Source organism: Suillus subaureus, assembly GCF_016647635.1.
Source record: "Suillus subaureus strain MN1 chromosome Unknown BJ212scaffold_9, whole genome shotgun sequence".
NCBI classification, from domain to species: domain Eukaryota; kingdom Fungi; phylum Basidiomycota; class Agaricomycetes; order Boletales; family Suillaceae; genus Suillus; species Suillus subaureus.
In genome coordinates this window covers 1078075-1101065 of record NW_024538565.1, presented here as the reverse complement: position 1 = coordinate 1101065, position 22991 = coordinate 1078075, and the positions used below count along the sequence as shown (strand labels likewise).

The following is a 22991-nucleotide window of genomic DNA, read 5'->3' as shown; positions in this document are numbered from 1 at the left end:
GCACATGACAGTATTGAGCTTGGGTGAAGGGGAAGATGAAGGGTATAGAGGGTGACAAATGTAGGAAAAGATGCATTCATTAGCACAAGATGAAGACAAGCCAACAAAACACGTACCCGGACGCTGTAACGCACCCCCGTGTAGCAATGATGTCCAACCTTGTCTCTATCCACTTTCCAAGAGCCTCGTCATTCAAAACAGTAGACCCGTATTCTAGTAATGCGCGGTGAGATACTCGCATGTACATTCAACTGGTGAAGTGTATCAAAATAAACTCATGTGTGTGGTGAATGAACAAACTCATCGAGCTCGCTTCGGAGCAGTCCCGGTCCTCGTTTGAATCCGGGGAAAAGCTGCACCTTCAGCCTCGAGGTGTGGTGGTACGAGTCTACGGCAGTAAGTTCCTAGAGTTGGGTATGTCAAATACAGGATGGTCTTGCAGGCAAACGATCGTATCGGACGGTGCCGCGGCAGAAGCAATGGCGGTGGAAGTAGTACAAGGCTGTAGTGGTGGAGGTGGCCGCGGCGGAAGAGGCGCATGCGCCTGATTGGGCTCGAGACCAGCCTGGTTTATATAACCACGGACAAGTCGAGTACTACGTCAAAATTCCCCACCTCTCAAAATACGTACGTCAGACTAGTCACGGATCTAGCGCCTGATGTGGGACGAGAGGGTGAACTGAGAAGAACAAGAGCAAGCGCTGAAGGTACAGGAAGTGGTCCTGAATGATTTGACGTCAGTACATGGGTCATCGAGATTCAACGTGCACGCAGATGTGCGATGTGACAGTTGGCGTCTTCGACTAATGTCTCCAATATATATGGGCATCGCTGGAGGTATCAGAGGGAAAGCTGAGAGCATGGGAGTGGTGCTGGAGACTCAAAAATGGTTAAAGGATGCTTGTGCTGGAGCCTGAAGGCATACAAGGAGCATGAATATTAGAAACCGGGTATTGAGAGACCCTCAAGTTACTTGTGAGCATGAACTTTGAAGTCCACAAAAAAAATACAAGAAAAGGGCATTATACGCAGGCTTACTTATCAGGCCAGATGGTGCAACAGGTCCAGTATATGCCCTTAATATTAATAGATTGTGACCCTCCTGAGCATTTAAGAGGGGACGTAGAGCAAACGTTTACGCATTGCATATAGTCATTGGCAGGAATTGCATTTACCACAGCGACAGCGGCAAGGATGGCAAAGTAGACGGGCTGAATGGGCTTCATAATACCTGTTACAACCATCCTTTAATGATAGCGGTAAGTACTAGGATCTAGGAAACTACCCACCAACAAAAGTTTGGTTTTATGTCAGTATACGCAAGTTGCTATGGCAGGTATTGGAAGAGCTGAATGTCGATGTCAGTGATATGCAGATACTGTAGCACAAGAGAGCTACTCATTGTAAATGAGGCCTTTGTCTGATGCTTTGCAATTCAACCGCATTGAATCTATATTATTCTCACTGTTAGCGCGATTTGGGTCTATGCGTCGCGCAAAAACGACTCTTCCTTTACGAACGATTGAGGATCAGCGACCGCAAATTTGCCAGTATCAAACACAGATGCCCCCCGGGCTCAGTCACTTTCCAGGTACGTTGAACAGTTCTCAGCTTGTCATTGCCATTCAATTTGGTAGTGATGTCACTGCTGGCCTGAAAGTTGGGGCTTTGGCTTTCGATATCTTCAGGCTAACCTGCGAGCCAAAGCTCTTGTAAGTTACAATTAAAAGTAGTAAGGGTAGGGAGACGGAAAAACAGAAAAGGCGAGCGGCCCTTAGGTCGTCAGAAGTTAGAACGGCGGATTCTGGACTCCGCATCCTACATATGCAGTTTGTGTACATTTATTTGTCTTTGATGCATGTGACGGTCAGACCCGTACGAAAGCAAGAGCACACAATCGCAGTACTCAACGCATTAAGGAGGGCATTGTGAACGTGAAGAATTCATTATACAGATGTGGAGAGTACATCTTTGTGAGAACACATTCCTGCAGCCGCAAGCATACACTGTTGCAAAGTGCACCTCTTCCACATCTCTCAACGGCGCGCTCTCAGATCCCGTTCACAGTGCTTCCATCGGCACTTGACGCGCAACTCAGGTGGGGCACAAACTCTGTGGATTTCCCGCAGGTGAGAGGAGAGATCGTGACCACGGAGAAGTGTAATCCACCTACTCACCCCACTCACACACGAATGATTGTACGAGAGAATCGGCTGGCTGCAAGTGACGATTAGACAGCATTAGTAGCGGCGGTCTTTAGCTTGCTCTGCGTGTTGTTAAGCTTCTGGGAGACTAAGACGTGCCAAATCTTGGATGTTGAGTTGTGGGTGAGTTATTGTACTTTGAGCTGCAGTTTATGAATCAGATCTTGAGATAGTCCGTCCTCCAGGTGGTCAATATGTTTCAGTCTGTCGATTTCCACTTGCAATATATTTGACACTTGAAAGGCTCGGGTTTTCATAGTGCCTCGGGTTGTGCACGACTCGCACCAAAAGAGGAGCATTGGATCTGGACAACAAACCCTGCAGATCGAATAATAATCATGGAGGGGTTCTGTCATATTATCGTATTCTCTCGAGACCGTTCCTCTGGCATGGTTTGATGCAACCCCAAAAAGTGGACGAGTTGATTCATGGTCATTATGGGGTTCGCAGAATTCCCGTTATATTCATCGCCAGTACTATTCATCTGGCGTTGCAGGATCAAGTGTCATATGGCTGGCTTGCATATCAGTCCCATCTAGTTTCACATCTGCGGTTCAAGTGATCGCCAACCGACAAGCACCCTATAGCCTCGGGCTGGAATTATGAAGCAGTCGCTGTCCGAGTGAGTATTCGCAACCTTGTCCTGAGTTGAAAATGAATAGATTACGGTGATCACGAAAACCCAAATCTCACTGACGCGGTGTCACGCACATTGATCCTTGACGCGTCTGCACACAGCGCGTTGCATATTTGCAGAATCGACCCTCTCGGCAATGTCAGGTATCAGGCATGCCAAGAAGTGCAGACCGTACTAGTAGCATTGAAGCGATGAGGCTATATAACAGGCCCGTATATTCCTGTTCCGGAGAAAGTTCACGCCATCAGTGTATGCCAATAGCTGAATTAGGGCAACGTCCCTCCCGCGGTGGTATGTATACCCTGGAGAATGTTATTCTGTTCAGCAGGGTTTTGGCAAATGTGATGTTCGAGTCAAGCTGTCAAAAATTAGCGCAACATCCGAAAGCATGCTCTGAGACACATCAAGGCAGGCCACCAATCGGTCCGACTAGAACCACCGTATATTCGAAGAAACATAACTCTGATAACAATGGTTTTGCTTGAACAAGAACATCTCAGTAAGTGGTACAATCTCACGTATTCATACACGTTACGCTTTACAAAATCAATGACGATACTCGAGAATTCGATTCATGCGTCAAGTGGTACTGCAGCACGTCCAGCATGGGTTATTATAGACAGGTTGCATCCCTTTTTTGCAGGGAAGAGGAGAATCGGCGCAAACCTCCAAGCAGATCTGAGCGTCATTGGCGGAAATTGCGTTCACCCCGGTGAAAGCGGCCAGAACGGCGAGGTAGACGAACTGAATAGGCTTCATGGTACCTGCCATGACCATGCCTTAGTGGCGGCACTGAGTACTAGAAAACTACCCACCAACAAAAGTTTTGTCGTACTAGGTACGCAAAGCTGCTATGGCAGGTAAAGAGTTCCATGACGGTTTCAGTAATATGCGGATAATGTAGCGCAAGAGTGCCACTCACTGGATACGAGGTGTTCGTTTCTGAGGCTGTTGAAACTCAACCGCGTTGAATTTATATTGTTTTTGATGCTTGATGCCGGTGCGACGGGGCGGACCTCCGGAGGGAGTTTTGCACCCTACAACTGGACATGACACGATGCACCGGTGCCCTTTAGACTAGATAGTACTGACCGACATAGGGTAAATTACCCCAACTAGACATGAAACTGGGGTACGGCATACTATTACATAGTCGCACCTAGATCTTGATCTTTGACACACGGAAGAAGTCTGGCACTGCGTGGTGAGAAAGCTGCTTGGAAAGGGGGTTCGTTGATCGAGGGTCGCTCTTTCATAGTACTCGTGTCCACTCGAAAGGCTGGCCGTAACGGTTCATGGCTCGGTTTCTTTGGAATGGCTCTCTTTGACAGAAATAAAAAGTATGTCGGAAGGCGACCAAAGCACACTAGTCAAAGCATGATATTATTGTTTACCGTATGTAGTACCGGTGCAGAAGGCTGGTAGCTTGACTGATGGAGTACTAGCTGGGTGGTCTTGGTCAACAGTGGCCTCGCATTGTGCGACAGTAACGTGACTATTGTGTGACTTTCGAGTGTAAAATGAAGTCACGGTGGCGATCGCGAAAGTTTAGTGGACGCGTCTGCTCACAAAGAGATTTATAGTCCACCAAGTCCACACCATCCAGACATATAAATCCAGTGCTCAACATGCAATCTCTCATCAACTCATCCCAATCCCAAATTCACAACGTCCTTCACTACACCTGTCCCAATGGCTTGTCCCTATTCCCACTACCAATCGTTCCCCTTCGCTCTTGATCCTTATGCTCTCCAGTATAACAGAGAGCGACGTGAGCGCGCACTAGCTCTGTACCTACAGCAGCGGCTTGGGAATCAGCCTACCCCGAATGCTCTCCATGCACAAGAGTACGATGAGTCTCCCAACCAGACCCGCATGATGCGAGACGCACCACATACCCGTATGTTAGAGGATGAGGATTTCGACACCCAGTTCCCGTTCGACGGCGACAGGGCCCGCCAGCAGGCTGAAATACAACAGGCCAACCGTGCCATCCGCGATCAGGCTGTTCGTGAGCACGAGGCCAGTACCCGAGAGTGGCACAATTTTGTTGCTTTCCAGGCTCACCTCGAGGAGCAACGACTCTCTGCTTGCAGCCGTTTAGATGCTGAGAACTTCCTCGCGGAAACAGTTGGTCCTGTATGTTCTCACATATTCGGTCACTCTGCTCCATATGACTTACCACAATTCAAGGTCCCTGTCCAAGACGAACCCTCGCTCAAGGACATGATCTCTTCCCATCTTATGGAACAGCACCGTCTTATGGCGGAGCACCGGTCTGAAGTGCGCGATGCGCTCCAGGCGATCCTTGCCCGTCTCTCTAAAGGCACTACAATCAAAGCTCCTACCGAACTGAACACGATCCCGTAACATCCTCGACTGCCATCTCTACGTCGGTCAATGTCAACGAGGAGGGACCCACAACTTCACAAGAGGGTAAAGGAAAATCCAAGGAGATTGCTGACTCCGACACCCAAGAAGAGCCTTCTGCCTCGCCAGCTCAGGTCACCTCTTCCCTCTCCCAGATCTCCTCCGTAACCGCTCGTCTCGAGACCCTCCTTGCTGCCTTCCAGTTCCCTGCCGAGCTTGATTTCTCTCCTGCTCTCGGCAGCTGCCGATGTATTTGCATTGACCTACACGCCAGTCAACACGCCAGTTCGCGCTCAAGAGCATGCACTTTCATTGCTCTTCGCAGATTTGGACAAAATTCCCAGCTTTGGGTCAGATGTAGTGAGGAACGCAAGGCGCGCGGTTGTGACTCGCGTGGATCAAGCGCTTGCAGAGCTTGATAAAGGTGTGGAGGAGCGAAGGGGCCGTGCTCGTGCCGAGGCAGACCCGGTTACCATTCCTGTCGAACAGCTTGCTCACCTAATTGGTGACGACCCCTCAGAGCCCGGGAACGTTGCCTCTGCGGGTGTTGCCCTCACCCAAGTCTCCGTTGCAGATGAAGTTCCCATTTAGACCTGCAGTCCAAATCGCTACTTGATACCATTCAATTTTTATTTTGCCTCGATGTTTTCTTTACATTTCACTTATGTTCCGCGTCTTATACTTTGTACATACTCCATATTCGTTCATAGTTACTCGATTACTGTACTCTAGTATGTATAATGAGTCAAACCAAGTTGCCAATGCACGTATTTTGTACAGTATTGTCGAGCTGGAGTGAATCCCAGATAACGCATATTCGGGGATGATCACCCCAGTGAGTAAAAAACTCTAGCACTCTCCTTAAGGATAAACAATCATCACCCAACACATATAGTAGGATACTGTATTTATCACATCTTTAGGCTCGCGAATTTCATGACCGTTTCTCAGGAAATCAGCTCGAATGCATTATATATACGATTTACCGCCACAGTACAGTGTTCATCGCAAACTCTTATTTCGTTGAGCTGCAGGCGGCCCGAGACTATCGATAGGAAGGACGCGCTGGCCGGCTAGGTGACGTAGAAATACTCTTTATCAAACAAATATGAGTCACGTCCAGTCAAACTGCCAAAAGAAAATCAGCGGAAAATCGAAAGCATGCTCAAAGAGACCGAATTTAGACAGACCACTAACCAGTCCAACTGGAATCGCCCGTAGGTTCTAAGAATATTCAATGATGACAATTTCAAAACAGATACAGGTGGTACGTTTCATACACGTCACTCTTCACAAATTCAATGGCGATACTTGGAAGGCGGATCATCGTCAGTGCAGCAGGTCCAGCATTGGCCCACAATGGTAGCTGTCGACCCATATGGGCAGACAATAGGGGATTGAGCGCAAACATCCATGCAGGTTCGGAGGTCATCGGTGGCAGCTACGTTCACCCCAGCGAAAGTGGCAAGGATGGCGAGGTAGACGAATTGAATAGACTTCATGGTACCTGTCATAACCATGCCTTAGTGATAGCACTGAGCACTAAGAAACTACCCACCAATAAAAGTTTGGTGGTGAGATACGCAGAGTTGCTATGACAGGTATTAGAAGAGCTATATGTCGGTTTCAGTGATATGCGGATACTGCAGCTCGAGAGAGCTACTCACTGCAAACGAGGTGCTCGCTTCTGAGGCTGTTTCAACTCGACCACGTTGGATTTATGTTGTTCTTGATGTTGGAACTAGAGCGATGGGCCGACTTCCGGAGGGTGTTTGCACCCTACAGTGAGGCATTTGCGAATTCAATGATATGACGCAGGGCACAGGTGCCTTGTAGACTAGATAGTACTGTCCAACATGGGGTAGATTACCCCAACTGGACATGAAACAAGATTACACCGACAACTAACTGAAGGCAACATTCAGCATTAGTAAATTACCATTACAACGTTTCTTTAATGTCCGTGGAGGGGTGTGTCCTAGAGAATATTAGTACGTTCAGTGGTGTGCTGGATGTAGTGAATTTCAGTGCCAGCGTAGTCTCTTGAGTGTCCTAGGACCTAGACAGACCAAAGACTATGGTGCTATCGCTGGAATTTGTCACAAATGAAACAATTGGCCCACTTGTCACTACACATGAATATATATGAAGACCTACAGGAAGATATTCGCTCCTTCTGATTAACCCGCAATGGACAGTTCTGCTGCCAGTGATGAGTCTATATGTCACGCCACAACATCCAGAATCCTTCAAGTATGGATGACGGCCAGCTAGACTCCGATTTGAATGTAGACACCCCCGCGACCTCGGTCACTTGCCAGCGTGGTGCCAAGGGTCACAGCCATAGGTGGTTGAACAGTTCTCAGCCAGGACCAGTATGTACTGTAACGGTTTTCTCTCCACACGGAGCTCCGAAATCAAGGTTGTAACCTCAAATGGTGGCAAACTCACAAAGGCTACAGGGAGACCCCATGCATATGACGCGGCAATTACGTGGGTAGAATGTTATTATGGGTTTATGACTCTGCTCTCTCTTCTTCACTGCTGAGAAGCTGTATTGCTTCCTCGCTAGATTGATCTCTTGACGATCTTCTCTTCTCACGGAGGGTAATTCCCTCGATACAAAGTTAAATATAAAGAGCAGCTGACCGCATGTCGACTAGTTCCGTTCCTGTGCGTCGAGGAATTGACTGTGGGTGTGCACTATTCCAGACATGGATCCATCCAGAGCGATGATCTGAAATGAATGTTGTGCGAGGTGAGCGCTCGATGCATCGTAGAGCTTGGTGTCGTCAGTGCAACTCCTCGCGGCGATCTGAAAGAGCTTACTGGAGTGACTAGCAGCTGCTGCAATGCCATAGATTTGACTCCGCAATCCGATGGCACGACGGCATCGCTTTGAGCAGGTCAACGTCGTGTAGCATCTTGAGCGAATGTCATAAGTTGAAGAATGTGAAGCGATAAGTAGGAGACCTATGACATGGGTAGCATAGTTAGCTGCCTGCTAGAATTCACCTTCCTCAATTTGCTCGGCCCCACTCTATTTGATTTCGTCTCAAAATATCATTCGCAGCTGACCGTCCTTCACTATCCGCGTCACAAATACCTCACCCTATTTCTCTAGTTCCTCGATATTTTGCAGGGCTTCTTTTGATGACTCCTTCAGAGCAGCGACGGTCAGCGATATTACTGCCCTTACATATCTGCCCTGTATTTCTGTCAGGAGCTCTATTGACCTTGACGTCTATGAGTCGGATCGAGCATCATTTTGAACGTGGTGTACATTGCTTAGAGTCGGCAAAGACTCAAAAGTTGAACAAAATAAGCTAGCGATCTGTTGGAAGTCGTCAAATGCGTCGAGCTCAAGCTTCAAGCTGACCCATAACAAAAGTTGTTTGCGTTTGTGTATTACTTACTTGATCTGCTGCTTTGAACTCAATTCATCGAAGCTCCATCGGTGTATTTAGAATCATGATGCATTAGGCTCTACTCGTTCATGAAATCCTCTGGGAGATACTCGCCCATGCCAATCAAACATTGATTTTTAGCACCAAGTTAATAGGTCGGAAATTTACTGCCGCGCTTGCAACAACATGGAAAGCCTTCCACAAACCTACGATGGATTTGCTGTGGACTGGAATGTACAAGTTAAAACCATTGCCAGACTGTGACGAAGCTGTATCCACTGATATATCGTAGCGGTCGAACTGTGAGTGCAAATCTGTCGTGTTCTTTCCGTTCACTGGCTGACTGAGCATCTAAATAGTATCGCTCCGCCAACGTCGAACCGTTATTTGCTCATGAAGCCCGTCAGTTTTTGCGTCACTCCGCTCGTGTTTTCTCATTGGAAATGTCATCATTTCATCTTAAGCTTCTCTCGGTCATCCCTATCGAGAAATGCATTTTCCCCAGGTTGAGGTCATTAACGTGGGCTCTTTCCACTGTCAAATATTTTGATCTATTCCTACCCCACACGCTGCGCCAATGTTATATAATGTCCGTCAGCGAACTGCAATCTGCTGTGACTCATTGCGCTGCTTTGGAGCTCTTATCGATCCAAACTTCTGATATGAGCGCCGCCGATGAGCCGTCCCTGCTGTCTGACGGGGTCCGTTTGTGCGAGCACCTCGTAACGCTGTCTTGTCCACCGCTCGACTGGGTAGCATGGAAGCACCTCTCCAGCCTCCCCACCCTTCTCAGTGTCAATCGAAGAAGCGCGCAATGCTCTTCCTTGGCCGTTAGAACAGTGTATCATCAATTTCTCACCATTCATTACCGTCTTCGGCCGAGGCCGAGCAACTTTTTCGTGCGCTGTCCTATTACTAATATAAATCTGGTCAGACCCTGGAAAAAATTTCCATTACTTTGAACGACAGGTATCAGGCGCCCCGGGGCAACCCTTTGGCAGTGACTCCACATCTCCTTTGCTTCATACAGTTCTGAACCCTCATTTGTGGTGATACTTTCATCTACCTTGACGATGGTTTCTCTTGGAAGCCATATCGACTTGGCCGCACATCCACACTCTGGAATTAGATAACTCGGGTCTTCGTTCCCCCCCGTTACATTCCGCGCATTAGTCACAGTACTCCGTCTACGTGCGAGTTGCAGTCAGTACTGTGGAAATTGACATTGATACTGATGGTGAGCCAATACAACATAGTTCCCTGGAAATTTTGCGGTTAGAGACTGTCCGGAGTTTTCAATAGCACATCCTGAAGCTGTTGCTCACACCATTTTCACTTGTTCACTTGCATTAACTATGTTTTCGGGTCTCCGGACGATTGGGATGAAGTCAATAAGTGTCTCAGATCTTTGAAAGCTGCGCTGCATGCAACAGGAGCTGCCTCGAGTACTTGAGCCTGGCGTATATTCCTGTTCTGGGAATATCCTGGAGTTGCTTCATTTGTTAGTGTTCGTTCATTGCCTGTCCTTTTTCGTTATGATTACTCATGTTGTAAGGTTGCAGTCACATTCCCCACCCTTTCTCATCCCAGGAGCCTTCAGGCAGCTTGACAATGACTTTCTCTTGGAAGCCATATGTAAGCATAATCTACATAAATACTGTCCGCGATACTGAAACACAAGCTTTCAGTATCACTGCCTTTTGGCGTAACAGCTAAGCGGACAACAGTCTTGACTAAGTTACACCATATCAGGTTGGTTGCACATCCGCAACCTTCATCCTTCCGTTATCTTCCGCGGATTGTCCGCAGCCGACTCGTCCACACCTGCATACGCAGTCGATATTGTGTATCTCAATATCGACCCTAATGTTGAACCAATACAGCATACCTCCCCTACACATACGAACATCGGAGTCTCCCATACCAAATGCTGAAGCTCTCGCTCGCGTCATTTTCTCATGGCTCCCTTGCGTCAATTCGAATACGTGAGTTTGCGATATATTCATAGTCGTGGGATATCCTGGAATTGAAACCATTGTGCGCAGTACTAGTCAGAGGCAGATCTAGATGCTGACGTGCAATAGGCTTGCTGGATATTTGGTATGCAGGACGTGAGGCGGGTCTCATTTAAGTTGCTAATTAGCGTGCAATATTCAAAACTGAAGTCGGACTGCACAGAATTTCCGCGCATGAAATACAGGTGATAGATAAACGGTAGTGTTTCAAACGGGCGTCTGCAAGAAAAGAGCTACCATGTCATCTTGACTGGAACCAAGTGGTTATCCCAACAGAATCAAAATATGTTATTCTTAGATTGTGCGAGTTCGAAACTTGCTGATGATAAGGATTTTTTCCACCTTGACATTCACTCATGGATGGTTTGGTCAGAGGTTCATTGATGCCTACTACGTCAAGTTAGAACCCACCGGCTGGAGCAGCCGTGGAGAAGATGAGTCCTTGACTAGTTGACACCAAGTCCCGTTCCTTTGCCTTCGCATTCTGCCTCATCTTCTGCCCAATTAACACATAGGGAACCCACCGCCTGCAGCAGCCATGGAGGACACGGTGAACATGAATTCTTGATTAGCTATCGAGTCCCGCTCCCTTGCCTTCATCTTCATCGTCTTCTGCACAATTAGCACACATGATATGAACACCTTTTCACGTATGAGATCAGCTTCAGCTTGTAAGTCCAGGTGAGCATGACACATTATCCTTCTCCGATCGTGCGTCTCAACGAAATAGGAGGGGTAGAAGCGAGCAATTATACCGGCATTAGCGTCGCTTCCATTGTACAACTGTTGGAAGATCGTCAAAACTCGTTCACATTGTCTGTAGATCGTGATGAACCTACATCAATTCCACCGCCCTGACCTTTCTTCCATAGGTACATCTCTCTCCCCTCGCTGAACGACGCAGGGCTAGATGACCAGACCTCGTAAAAAATCCCGCATCCAAGAGTTTATGGAATCCAACCTACAACGATGAGAACATAGGTGTCTTGAGCCAGCTGCGAAGGCTCATAGTTTCACCGCCTAGCGTGAGCAAATCCGGGATCATATCCCTGCGCTGCACCGTTGCCAGTATCTCCTCCCCCTGGCTAAAAACGGTCTTGAGGCTCATTCCTACCAGGCCGGCCCTGACGGTCCTGACAGAGTATCGTATGCGAGTCTGTCCACGCACTGTGGCATCTGTCGATATCATCCCATCGTGGTCGAAGTCTAGTATCGTTGTTGCACCGAATGCTGGATCTGGAGCAGCGAGTTCGGATTCGGAATTGCTGTCGATGAGAGTTAGCTGGGAGTCCATGGGATGGAATTACGCCAGACGCTATCAAAATGGAGATCTTGCCTTCTAGATAGATAGGCGCGTGTACTGAGGGTGCGCAGTTAACATTTTGGTAAGTAGCAGTGTTCTACATGGAAGATGCCGTTTGAAATGTCACAGCTTCTTCGCGTGAAATCAAAGAACACAGACAAATAAGCCGGTCGTGATGGAAAGATTCAGGAACGCCGACGTCGTATTGTCAATTTTAATAACGAGTCGATTGACAGCTTGAACAAGAGGGTACCGAAGCGAATGTAGATTTGAAGTTGGGCAGCCCTCCGTAAGTATTCGTCCAGCTCGTCATCACTGTCAGAATGAGCACGTCCCGGTTCCCAAGTGTGAATGACAGCATCGAGCGAATAGTGGAATCAGTGACAAATGATTAGCTCCTCAGTAACGATGAAGACCAAACTCTACTTTTATCAGAAAGCTTGGTCATCATTGCTGTTGGGGAGTTGCAGATTCGCTGCCGAAGAGAGAACAAGATCTACGAATCGAGTAGTTAGAGGAGAACGATGCCATGGCTTGGAATGGACGACCTTGATAAATGATCTTGATTGAGTAATTGCGACTGCCGACGGATGAAGTGCGTGAGAGCCTTTACAAGGTTGCGTTTCCAGCAGGAGAACAATAAATATCGACAGCTTGTACTGAACGGCGTGGGATCTACACAGATGGGCAGAAATATATTCCTGACGTCTACGACAGAAAGGAGAATAAAATAGCTGGTGATTCTCGTTACATACCTGGGAATAGCTGTGCACAAAGACCTAGTGTCAGTTTAAGGATACGGCAGAATCCGCTAGCACCTTTGGACCCGTCGGTTTAGAGTTGAGAGTTGACGATCTTGAAGGGCGGATATGGGTTAAAGTTGTCAGGGATAAGCAGAGAAAAAGCTCACCGACAGGCAGAGGAGGTCGGAACATGTGAGAACTTCTACTCGGTTTGTAAATGTGGGCATAGGATCTATGTAGTCGAACTGACGGTGCTAGAATTCTCGGATGCATAGATCCCGTGTTTAATTGGAACAGTTGTTGATTATTGTACCTTGAAAATGCGTGAAGACCTAAGGAGATGGCCAGAGTTAGTTCAACGCAAGTTCAAAAATACAGCAGAATGCTCACCAGCTCACTAGCACCTTTGGACCCATTGGTTTGGAATTGATGATCTTGGAGGACAGGGAAGGAACAAAGCTCATCAAGCTGCCACTGCAAAGTGAAGGATCAAAGTAATTGTGATGAAAGATGCTCACTTGACATGCAGAGAAGGGCGGAACATACTAGAGCTGTTACATGTGAACATGGGATCTACATAACGGGACAGATAAGCCCATTGTGGAGAACCCATGCTCCAAGGAAGTAGCTGGTCACTCTCACTACATACCTTGGTATAGTAAAAGTATATTGTCAGTAGTATTCGACTGATGGGCGGAAGACTCGCCTGTCCGCCTTGGAGAAAGAACGCTAGCAGTTTGTAAGAGAAAACCATAGGATCTGCATAGCCGTATGTTATGTCTCCAGGTCTAAAGAATCCCATATTCAACCGTAATAGCTGGTGATTCTCGACACATACCTGTCATAGTATATATGAAGATCCAAGAAGATGCATATCCTGATAGACTATCAAAATCTGGAGACTCCATAAATGGCTAGTTATACTCGTCATATACGAAGACCTAGGCCTTGATGAATAGAGTCAGTGAAAGTACGAGTGACCTGTACGCCAGTACCTTCCCGCCCATAGCTAGACCTATGCCGACCATTGCTACCTGCAGGAGAATCTCGTAGTTCCTATGCCATACCAATGTGGCGCAGACATCCAGGCTTCTCGCACTGTGGCGCCCTCGATAACATATGCATATGGAGGTATATGTGGAGGGAGTCGAGGAGGCGGTTGTGCCAAGGGAGTGCAGCCCAGGTAACCAATGCTGAAGGGCACGTTAGTTTAATCTGTTGATTTTGATGAGAATGAGACGCACCTTGTGAGAAAGGAAGTCTTGCACTTCCATGGAGCCGATCGTGGAGGCGCGGGCTGAAATGAAGATCAGCTCTGATTGGAAGAGAGTAGATGGGATCGCAAACCAGATATACTGAAAGTCGAGGATTTCGTAGATTATATCTCTGTTCTCTGCAATCATCCTGAGCAAGAGATACCTGGCAGATAAAGCATGACATTACTGATTACGATTATACGCAGACCTCAGGGGTTGAAGCTAAGTGCCAAAGGAGACACAGATCCAGACCAAAACACACTGAGATGAAGACGGGATGGCCAGTGGGCCAAAAATAAAATCGTACGTGCGCGCGTCGCGTCGCACGTAGAGACGAGCACTGAGAAAAGAGGCAGAAAGATAGGAGACTACTTTTCAATTTGCTGGTTTTATGAGGCGCGCGCGGAAGAAGCATCAGGGATGGAGAATCTCCACGTGAGCGCTTGTCAAGGTCTAGGCCCTGATTTGCATCCCAACGTTCTAATTTCAACGATGGATCCGCGTGAAACTCCATGTTGTATAGAAGGACTGCTACGACTGCTGGCAGATATCATCCAGGCTTTTGCTTAATACCTGCCCGGCTTTACGGTCAGACTTGCGTGCTGTTGAACGTACATCACTTACCTTCAGCTGAAACGTCACCCGCAGACAACTATGAGATTCCTGTCAAATAACATTCATAGAAGTAGGTGTCCGATATTCCCGATAATACGACAGCTGCTACCATCAAGAACGCGTTTGAGAATCAAAGAACGACCCTGCGTGCAGTCTGCAATACGACGGGCTTCTACTCGCAGATTCGCAGGTGTTACCTCAACGTGGAGCAAGTCACATGCAATAAAGACCAGAACGCACTCTTATCAGCGGGCCAGGGCCATGTTATCAAAAGACATGTTGAAGGGCTCCTCAGACGTACGTCACTTCGTCTTCCGCATACTCAAGCCCCGGCGGAGGATTTGTGAATCGCCACTGGGGAATAGAAAAACATCTGCTGAGCCTGGGCCCTACGTGCGTTTTCAAGGAAGAAGAGGCTAAAGAATAGTGCTATCTGACCTTATGGGGGATAAGGTACGGTCGTCCGATGATCAAACTGGAAATTGCTTGCCAAGGTGTCTGCTATCAAGAACGTTGGAGCATTGAAATTCGCTAGAACTCGCTGGGGGGACATAGATAGGCTCACATATACTTACTGCTCCCTGCAAAAGCAAGGTAGGCTTCTACCGAACAACTTACTACCCATTTGAAGCTGTGTTCTGGTACGGCACACGCGGCATGTGTCAATCTTGCAATATTATACAGGTACCATCAGTCCAGATTCGTCAAGAGTGTTTGATGGAAGTTGATGAACTGGCCCATATAAGTATATGCAAGTCTCGTGAGTGCACTGCCGATAAGATTCTGGATTGGCGTATGATGGAGCATAGCCCCGGGACCGTCGTAAGAAGCATCCAACGCGAACTGCCCATTGACAATGATAAAGCGACACAAGAGTCCCTTTGAATGATTAGTAGCTACCAATTATTGATAATTGTAGATGCGAACCGGAGTGAGGAACAAAAGGAATGAGAAAACAAAGAGGATGAGCTGAAATTGGTTGCAGCTGCCAAATCATTGTGTTCTTCATTTGGGCAACGTTAGGAGGCTGTTACTTGTGAGAAATGGTTTGATCACGTTGAAACGGTTATAAATTCCTCAGACCGGGCTCTGTTTGGATCCTCAGCTGGCGTCCCTCAGTACAAGTATATCTCTCCTAGTCCACGATAACTGCCTTGAACGATATGTCTGTCCCAATTCACAGTATTCATTCAATCCATGGCACTTTCGCAGGCGTATCGCCCTACACTACATTCTCATCGAACGCTGGCGTTGTAATTGAAGGCTCTCCAATGGATAAAATTCCACCAGGCCTTGCCAGAGTTGCATGGCGCTCAGCGCCTGTATCACTCCCTAGCACAAGCTCTCGTCGTCTCCCATCCTTCCCCGTAGCTCGTCGTGTCCCTCCACCACCACCTCGCGCTATCGCACCACAGACTATCCCCTTCCCCTCGGAAAACCCATTTAATGACTCAAATGCATGCGTCGCACCCATACCACAGCGACCCGTTCCCCAGCGCACACACCTCGCTTCACAATCATACACTGTCAGACTCCCCGGCTCAAACCCAATCGACGTCCTCGTTCGTCAGCGAACTGCACAGCGGGCCGCACAGGAGCGCGAAACCCGATGCAGGGTCGTCGCAGGTATTTTGCTGAACAGGGTGCATGCTGTGGGGAAACCTATGCGTCGGCTGCCTCCAAGTACAGAAGCGCCTCGGGCATATAAACGGAGCAGATTATCAATGATTACTACTGCGGAAGAAGTCTGGTATGTGGATTCGCACCTTCTTGTTATTATTAGCGCTTATATGGAGCCTTGTCCTTGTCAGTTGAGTGTTTCACTGGAAGATATTGATTTGTGGGGCTGTAAATTTCAAACATATGTTTTATGTGTTGTATAACAAAATATTAATGGACAACTGGGACTCGGGAAACAATCCATGACGAGAATTAATGCACGGCCGAGCATACTTGTTAAACTGAAAACCGAGCACCGATATCGAACCGTTTGAAAGCCTAGAACACAGCAGAAAACTAGAACAGTTTGACTAAAATCCTCGGTAAACCCCGGAATCAGAACAGCCGAACTAGCTAGCCGAATGGAAGCATGATTGATTCCCAAGGGATTCCATCCAATCAGAGTGTCACTAGCACACTGCCTTAGCACGCGTCACAACACGAGTAGATGTGGACTTGATGGGTTCACCAACGCTGTTCTAAGCACCCATGTCGACCATGACATCGTTCCTCAGCTCTCATGAATGAAAATCTTAAAAATTCAACGCTACATGTCGCGCCCGTGCGCTCGGAGACAGCTGGCGCCCACCGTGGCAGAATCTGAGCTTCTCTCGGCACACGCTCTTCAGACTGTGCACACACCGATAAGTACAGCTCATACAGCGCCCAACCTAAACCGGCTGTCCTCACCGTAGTACTGTCCCGAACATGAATTATTCATTAGCTACGGACAGCCCGTTTAACACTGCCTTGTTGTCTCCAGAGGGCCGTGCTGTGTATCGCATCGATACATATCTCAGCTCATCTACGACCACTGTTAAGAAGGTCGCTGGCGGGCAGAGTGAAATGGAGATTGGGAGAGTGGTGTGGCAATCTGGTAGACCTGGAACGGCTGTGGTGCATGGACACGAGATATACGTCAACAAGAGCAGTTTTTTCAGCTCGTAAGATCTTTTTTTCTTCGCTTTAATTCTGTCCAGTTGTCTTATTTTTCTCTTTCATCCAGGTCAAGAACGTTTACAGCATTAAATGGGCAATCGTATAAATGGACGTTCAATGAAGGATCAGCATTGGTGAGAATCATTGCAGCAGGCACCTTGCTGTCGCTGATCTTACTCTTAAAGATGGCAAGCAACGACAGCAGACAAGCCCCAGTTGCTACCTACACACCAGCAACGAGATCAAATCCTGGGCTACTACATGTAACCCCACATGGTCTAACCATCACCGGAGATGTCATTTTGAGCTTCGTCTGCGTCGAAGGCGAACGACGACACGCGATGAGGAAGAGTCTAAGATGATGTCATGCGGAGAAATTTCAAACGTTCAAACGTACTTTCGATCGTGTCATTGTGTTCATTTTTATGCTACGTCTATCGACTCTTTCATTCGTTCGACGCAGTCATGATCATGCATATGTGTGCAAGCGCTCTTTACTTTTTCCTCCTTTCCGTATTGTTTTTTTCACTGATTCCTGAGATTATAACTTCGGGTTATTGTTGGCCTAGATACTTTTATAGATCTAGAGTTACTTTGGACATTCACATGTATCATTTTGATATGGACCGTGGCACATACCCGGGGTACCTAGTATAAATACCTGTTGATGTTTGTCACTCCGTCAAATTTATAGGCTGGCGCTTGCAATTGGGGACTACATACAAGTATGGATATATATCAAGCCGCAATCCCATATTGCTGCGTACTTGTTCGCTGAGATATCTCGTGCTACCCATGCCCCTTTATATATCCTGGTCCACATGAACGACTGTCTTCTGTCTATCGCTCCGCCTACCGTAGAAGACTAGATTCACCTCCCGGAATACAAAGCGAGCTGATTCAATCCAAGCCTGTCCAATTACTAACGCCAACTTGTAAGCTCCCTACTTCCAGTCTTACGATTACTGATTTTCTTTATCATCGTGCTATAGATAAAGTTCACAAAGCACTTTTTTTTACATACACATTCACATGTTTCCTTTCAATCTAGACCGACGGGCCCAGAATCCTGGCTATCTTCTGGACGCCCACCCGGCGGGAATGCGTGCTGCTTGCTGCGTACTAGTTGTTTTGCGGGATACTTGTTCGCGGTCCGGATGTGCCACTCGATATCATGTTCCTTGTCAAACGAGTCAACGCCCGCTTTCCATCCAGCTGGTCTACTAGTAGTACCCCCCGCCATGAGCGAATTCTTTACTACGTCCTACACGGTGCACGCGCCCACCTCGCGAATGTGCGAAAGCCAGTCAACTCGGTAGTTTCCTGCTTCTGGTCTCATGAACACTGATTTTTTATATCATCGTACTATAGATAGTCTATAGTACACTTCTGAACATCCACGTGCATCATTTCGATCTGGACCATCGGGAATTTGTTGCCTGAACGTTGAACTCTTAGCGGCCGTGAGCAAAATAACAAACTCGTTAGTTTCCTACTTCTGGTCTGAATTTTTTTATGTTGTACTAGATGCTTTTGAATCCGGAGTACTTTTCGACATCCACGTGTATCATTTCGATTTGAACCATCGGGGATCAGACTATTTGTTCCCTGAACTCTTAACAACCCTCCTCGCTGCAGCGGCGCACTCATAGTTGTTTTCCGAATCTAAATCCGCGCCGCCCGATATCTTATCATGCCCCTTATCAAGCGGTTCAACGCGTCTGATGAATACTCCCGCTTACTATCTACCTCCCAGAACCGTGGCAAAGAGCGTAAGCTACTTCCATTCCCTACTAGTGCTGCATGCAACCCGATTCGCAACTAACATTACAAGCAGAATCAAATACAGAACAAGAAACACCCTTACACAGCGCCCTACCCCTCCTAGAAGAAACACAAGCAACGTTCCAGCGCCTCCGAGGAGATTCTGATTTCAGCCAGACCAATATCTTCCGATTCATCGCTCCGTTCTTCACTTTTGCATGCGTCTTAGCGTCCGTCGCCACCGCTCTCCGAAAGGATATGATGCCTTCTCCAAGCGCTGTGTCACTCGTTGAACTGAGTTCGGGTGTCTTTGTGCTGCTTCTGGGTGTCTTGGTGGCTTTGGCTATCTTGAGAGCGATTATATGGGGCGGGGCCGTGGTTATTGATGGGTTCTTGCTTGTGGATATCAGGAGCCTGAGCGTTCCGGGTCGGGAGAACAGAATATCGAAACTTAATCAGCGGAGCATCTTGTTTAGTGGATTGTTTTCTTAGGAACCCTCCTCTGCTTCTGGCACGGGTCTGACCGTCGGGACGAACGAAGAGATATTCTGGGCTGCCTTCTCGCACTAACCTGTGACCCACCGGCGCGCCTGTTGCATCTCATCTGGCCCCTTGTTTTCTGCTTGCATCATTTGAATATCGTTGGTGCATTACATATGTTAATTTGCAATAACTGTATACGGGATCAGACAATCATGATGGGACAGAAGTCTGGTTTCTCACAGTATCTGGCTGAGACAAGTATGGAGTACATGAAATTCCAAGGTTCGTTATACTTCCTGAAAACACGGAGTACAGCTGAGTGGCGAATCAGCTAGCTTAGTATGTGCGGGAGTGTAAGATAATATAAACAGAAGAATGTCCTCCTGTTCCTCTATGCTTGGAATAAAGAATGACGATATCAATGTTGATGCGGAGTTATCGCTGTCTGGCTGAACCTCCAATTGAGGCGCTTTCTAAGTCTTGTGTACCTTCTGTCTGTTCGAGGGTAGAAAATCTGCGCTCGCGTTTAGAAAGCGCCGGCCGAGTGTCCTCATTCTCCTCGTTGTCAATGGCGTGGTGACCATTGGCAGGAGGCAGAGCTCTTGATCCAGCTCGGGGACTAATGGACTTGGGTCGGGTATCAGTCTCCTTAGGCAGACTGTCTAAATCCTTCTCAGGAATCTAAACCGCGATGCCATCAACAGAGAAACGAAAAAATACAACAGGCTGGGAACGTACAGGTAATCGGACGAGGTACGCTAGCAGCGTGGAGCATGCAGCAAGCGTGAACACAGCGCGGAGACTGATGGCATACGACTCTCTTGCTGCGCGTTGCAAGTCCGGCGGCAACCCACCCACGAGGGTAGTTGAATGCCTGATCTGACTCACGATCTAGATGAAGAAATATAGCGTTGGAATGTACTGCTTAAAGGGCAGAAATTCACCTCTGCTGCGCCATCACCGTGTATTCTTGATCGAAGCTCGTAGTCGAGTTTGTATTGGAATAGCGCCGATGAAATGGCAACGCCCCCTACTTGACCTACGGGAGCAGTTAGCATCGATGACAAGAAGCCGTACGAGCGACTTACCCATGCCTCTGAAAACCTGACCAAAACCAGTGCCAACGGCCATCGCGCTCTCTGAATATGTTGCATCATTAGCAACTTCAGCACAAGAGCCATAACTACGTACCGGGGAGATGTGCGAGCAGGGCAACTGATTATTTGTGTGCGACATAATTAACCATCTAAAGCACAGCTGATTACCGACATCCCACACACCAAGATTTGTCTGTAAAACGACGGCGTTACCAAACCCGAGCGGGACCTGATATGTCATTATGATTCATACATCAATCGAAAAATACAAGGTAGCGCTCACAATGCTCAGCCACATTTGCAATGGTCCGGAGTCCTCCCGCATCAAAGTGATGAGAGTGATCCCGATGAATGGAAAGAAACCAAAAATAAGGTTGATGAGTTTATACTTCCCGGTGCGGTGCATCATCCATCTAGCGCTGATGTGAATAAACAAAATGACGACGACGCATTGACTAACCCGGCAAACAAAGACCCAGCGGACATGCATACACTGTTTGGCATCAGATGCAAGCCTATCCATAATCCAGACTGCGGTTAATGCTAAATTAAAACGGATCAACATCAACATACCCGCAGTTGATGCACTTGTGAGGGCCACCGTCTGAAACCACGTCGGAAAGAAATACATCACAGTGAAGTTGCACAATGCTACAAGGAAGTTGTTAGCTCCAACAAGAACAGGGACCTTCTGTTTCAAGAGGAATGGTGCCATGATAGGCTCTTGGGCAACCAACAACTCTACTAAGATAAAAACTACAGAGAAAATGCAGGCGAGAGCCAGCGGCACGTATACCCATCGATCCGACCACTGGCCAAGGGTCAACCAACTAGACATTTCAAGTGAACGATCACTTACTGGGAGATCCTCGTTGTATTTCATACTCAAGAATACCAAGCATGATCCAACCTGCAAGGAATTAAGAACAGTGTACACATGATAGTATCGACTCACAGAGAGTAAAAGGGAAAAACTACCGCCATAATCTATCCTCTTCAGAACGTCCTTGGTGTTTCTGCTTTTACCCTAACATTATATGAGCAGGTGACAGCTTTAGAATATTCTTCAAGCGCTCACGGGAGTAACGTATCGCAAGTTGTAGGTCGTAAGAGCGAGCGACAATACAAATAAGGGCATTTGAATCAAGAACGCCCATCTCCAACCAAACCTAGAATGCATGGTAGACAGGGGCAACAAGATAAGGCGCGCGCGCTTACCGGTCACTTATGAGACCTCCTATGGGTCCTCCTAGACCCATGCCAAGCTAAATATAAGTAATAAGTTTCCGGATTCAAAAGTGATGGAACCAAACGAACGCCATTGAACACACTTTGTACCCCTTGTGCAAGCCCTCTCGACTATAGGTGTTCCTGAGATAACGATAACGGGAAGGCAACGGAGTAGAACGCACCCGCATGGAATACATATCACTCGTAGTGATCCTGAATTCGTCATGGTCGTGTTTAGTAATGAACTGAATGGTTTGGCTGATATTGGTCTCACGTGCAGGTCGTAACAATACCACCACCTCCCATGCCAGATAGCTGTAGGAACATGTCACAAAAGAGTGAAATGAAATTGATGAAGGAACGTACAAATCGCGCAGCAACCAACATCCACATGTTCGTAGAGAAGCCACACAACAGGGTACCCACTGCGGTAATACAGACGGCCAACTGGTTTGCACCCCGTCTCCCCATGATGTTGCATAACCGCCCATATAAAGGTGTAAAAGTACAGACAGCGAGCAAATATCTAAGAAAAAGTTCAAAATAGAACTTCGAACAGAAGAATCCCGTATTTACGATGTACCAAGCCAGCTAGCTTCATGTGACTTGTTAAAGTCAGAGGAGATGGATGGCAGCACTGTGACAGAACTGTCAGATCAGTATTCGGATAAATGCGACAGTCAAAACGCCGTACGGGTGGCGACTAGGGTTGCTGGATATGTTTTGGTAAGAGTTACGACTCATCAATTGAAATAAAGACATTGTTCAACGTACTGTTCAAAGACTATCAAGCAGTCAGAAAATCCAGAAAAATTGCTGGATGAAAACTCACTGAAAGGAAAGTTGCAGACCACAGACCAACTAAAATTCCGTAACGCGTCGACCTTGAAATGTCCCGAGGGCCACTGGGTGGGCGATGATCTTGTATTGAATTGCGTCCATTCACGATCAGCGGATCTCTTTCGGTCGCCATTTCGTGAGTACGTAGTTGGGGTCAGAAGTCAAGAGTGCCACGGAATCAATTCCACTCGGAAGCGTTCTTAGAGATCGGACTTGTTTCCGACTCGGAGCAGGGAGTCCGTGGGGGAATGCAATGACGGCATTTGGACACATGTCGGATAAAACTATAACTGGGCCATTGATTGTGATTGTGATGCCGCCGGATTACAAGTTTAGCTAGCTCCTTCAAAGTGTCTTAGAAGACCTTAC

The 22991-nt window shown here is 47.5% G+C and overlaps 10 protein-coding genes across 10 annotated transcripts; 6 read left to right on the top strand and 4 right to left on the bottom strand.

Moving 5' to 3' along the window:
- The first annotated feature begins 585 nt into the window (after positions 1 to 585).
- On the top strand, positions 586 to 2205 carry BJ212DRAFT_1586656 (uncharacterized protein). Its single transcript, XM_041342389.1, has 7 exons — positions 586 to 889; positions 1181 to 1259; positions 1337 to 1360; positions 1472 to 1591; positions 1689 to 1712; positions 1872 to 1934; positions 1955 to 2205. Exons 1-7 carry the CDS (start codon positions 807 to 809, stop codon positions 2084 to 2086), a joined length of 525 nt encoding a protein of 174 aa, XP_041195385.1. The 5' UTR covers positions 586 to 806; the 3' UTR covers positions 2087 to 2205.
- Positions 2206 to 3105: 900 nt separating this feature from the next.
- BJ212DRAFT_1343450 (uncharacterized protein) lies at positions 3106 to 3677 on the bottom strand. The gene has a single exon (XM_041335225.1). It carries the CDS (start codon positions 3616 to 3618, stop codon positions 3421 to 3423), a length of 198 nt encoding a protein of 65 aa, XP_041195384.1. The 5' UTR covers positions 3619 to 3677; the 3' UTR covers positions 3106 to 3420.
- A 687-nt stretch (positions 3678 to 4364) lies between these two features.
- BJ212DRAFT_1343445 (uncharacterized protein) lies at positions 4365 to 5989 on the top strand. The gene is made up of 4 exons (XM_041335224.1): positions 4365 to 4980; positions 5035 to 5207; positions 5253 to 5345; positions 5394 to 5989. Exons 1-4 carry the CDS (start codon positions 4534 to 4536, stop codon positions 5800 to 5802), a joined length of 1122 nt encoding a protein of 373 aa, XP_041195383.1. The 5' UTR covers positions 4365 to 4533; the 3' UTR covers positions 5803 to 5989.
- Positions 5990 to 8644: 2655 nt separating this feature from the next.
- On the top strand, positions 8645 to 9686 carry BJ212DRAFT_1070566 (uncharacterized protein). The gene is made up of 3 exons (XM_041328993.1): positions 8645 to 8920; positions 8978 to 9020; positions 9083 to 9686. Exons 2-3 carry the CDS (start codon positions 9012 to 9014, stop codon positions 9578 to 9580), a joined length of 507 nt encoding a protein of 168 aa, XP_041195382.1. The 5' UTR covers positions 8645 to 8920; positions 8978 to 9011; the 3' UTR covers positions 9581 to 9686.
- Positions 9687 to 11079: 1393 nt separating this feature from the next.
- On the bottom strand, positions 11080 to 11927 carry BJ212DRAFT_1479068 (uncharacterized protein; the record flags this gene model as incomplete). The annotated part of the gene is made up of 4 exons (XM_041339804.1): positions 11080 to 11129; positions 11158 to 11416; positions 11473 to 11539; positions 11599 to 11927. 4 exons carry the CDS (start codon positions 11925 to 11927, stop codon positions 11080 to 11082), a joined length of 705 nt encoding a protein of 234 aa, XP_041195381.1.
- A 1666-nt stretch (positions 11928 to 13593) lies between these two features.
- Positions 13594 to 14082, bottom strand: BJ212DRAFT_1479067 (uncharacterized protein; the record flags this gene model as incomplete). The annotated part of the gene is made up of 3 exons (XM_041339803.1): positions 13594 to 13620; positions 13675 to 13872; positions 13924 to 14082. 3 exons carry the CDS (start codon positions 14080 to 14082, stop codon positions 13594 to 13596), a joined length of 384 nt encoding a protein of 127 aa, XP_041195380.1.
- Positions 14083 to 16145: 2063 nt separating this feature from the next.
- On the top strand, positions 16146 to 16298 carry BJ212DRAFT_1224837 (uncharacterized protein; the record flags this gene model as incomplete). The annotated part of the gene is made up of 1 exon (XM_041329438.1): positions 16146 to 16298. A coding segment is annotated over one exon (153 nt), but the record flags the coding sequence as incomplete, so codon positions are not given.
- A 373-nt stretch (positions 16299 to 16671) lies between these two features.
- Positions 16672 to 17882, top strand: BJ212DRAFT_1069971 (uncharacterized protein). The gene is made up of 3 exons (XM_041328991.1): positions 16672 to 17213; positions 17276 to 17342; positions 17394 to 17882. Exons 1-3 carry the CDS (start codon positions 16978 to 16980, stop codon positions 17568 to 17570), a joined length of 480 nt encoding a protein of 159 aa, XP_041195378.1. The 5' UTR covers positions 16672 to 16977; the 3' UTR covers positions 17571 to 17882.
- A 762-nt stretch (positions 17883 to 18644) lies between these two features.
- On the top strand, positions 18645 to 19651 carry BJ212DRAFT_1070385 (uncharacterized protein). The gene is made up of 3 exons (XM_041328992.1): positions 18645 to 18671; positions 18736 to 18980; positions 19046 to 19651. Exons 2-3 carry the CDS (start codon positions 18902 to 18904, stop codon positions 19462 to 19464), a joined length of 498 nt encoding a protein of 165 aa, XP_041195377.1. The 5' UTR covers positions 18645 to 18671; positions 18736 to 18901; the 3' UTR covers positions 19465 to 19651.
- A 239-nt stretch (positions 19652 to 19890) lies between these two features.
- On the bottom strand, positions 19891 to 22755 carry BJ212DRAFT_1479064 (major facilitator superfamily domain-containing protein; the record flags this gene model as incomplete). The annotated part of the gene is made up of 21 exons (XM_041339802.1): positions 19891 to 20136; positions 20194 to 20346; positions 20400 to 20494; positions 20544 to 20594; positions 20647 to 20670; positions 20736 to 20781; positions 20836 to 20965; positions 21013 to 21067; positions 21126 to 21363; positions 21412 to 21462; positions 21508 to 21579; positions 21631 to 21721; positions 21771 to 21817; positions 21870 to 21911; positions 21965 to 21995; positions 22057 to 22097; positions 22149 to 22308; positions 22359 to 22419; positions 22477 to 22494; positions 22557 to 22566; positions 22615 to 22755. 21 exons carry the CDS (start codon positions 22753 to 22755, stop codon positions 19891 to 19893), a joined length of 1803 nt encoding a protein of 600 aa, XP_041195376.1.
- Between the last annotated feature and the right edge of the window lie 236 nt (positions 22756 to 22991).

Bases quoted from the DNA above. Each gene is read 5' to 3' on its own strand.
- BJ212DRAFT_1586656 (XM_041342389.1), top strand. From the start codon at position 807: ATGTCTCCAATATATATGGGCATCGCTGGAGGTATCAGAGGGAAAGCT. The intron at 1,260-1,336 runs GTAAGTACTAGG...TTGCTATGGCAG, and splicing joins ACCATCCTTTAATGATAGCG to GTATTGGAAGAGCTGAATGT. The intron at 1,713-1,871 runs GTAAGTTACAAT...TGTGACGGTCAG, and splicing joins ACCTGCGAGCCAAAGCTCTT to ACCCGTACGAAAGCAAGAGC.
- BJ212DRAFT_1343450 (XM_041335225.1), bottom strand. From the start codon at position 3,618: ATGGTCATGGCAGGTACCATGAAGCCTATTCAGTTCGTCTACCTCGCC.
- BJ212DRAFT_1343445 (XM_041335224.1), top strand. From the start codon at position 4,534: ATGGCTTGTCCCTATTCCCACTACCAATCGTTCCCCTTCGCTCTTGAT. The intron at 4,981-5,034 runs GTATGTTCTCAC...CCACAATTCAAG, and splicing joins TCGCGGAAACAGTTGGTCCT to GTCCCTGTCCAAGACGAACC. The intron at 5,346-5,393 runs GTCACCTCTTCC...GCTCGTCTCGAG, and splicing joins CTTCTGCCTCGCCAGCTCAG to ACCCTCCTTGCTGCCTTCCA.
- BJ212DRAFT_1069971 (XM_041328991.1), top strand. From the start codon at position 16,978: ATGAATTATTCATTAGCTACGGACAGCCCGTTTAACACTGCCTTGTTG. The intron at 17,214-17,275 runs GTAAGATCTTTT...TCTTTCATCCAG, and splicing joins AAGAGCAGTTTTTTCAGCTC to GTCAAGAACGTTTACAGCAT. The intron at 17,343-17,393 runs GTGAGAATCATT...TTACTCTTAAAG, and splicing joins TCAATGAAGGATCAGCATTG to ATGGCAAGCAACGACAGCAG.
- BJ212DRAFT_1070385 (XM_041328992.1), top strand. From the start codon at position 18,902: ATGCCCCTTATCAAGCGGTTCAACGCGTCTGATGAATACTCCCGCTTA. The intron at 18,981-19,045 runs GTAAGCTACTTC...CATTACAAGCAG, and splicing joins CCAGAACCGTGGCAAAGAGC to AATCAAATACAGAACAAGAA.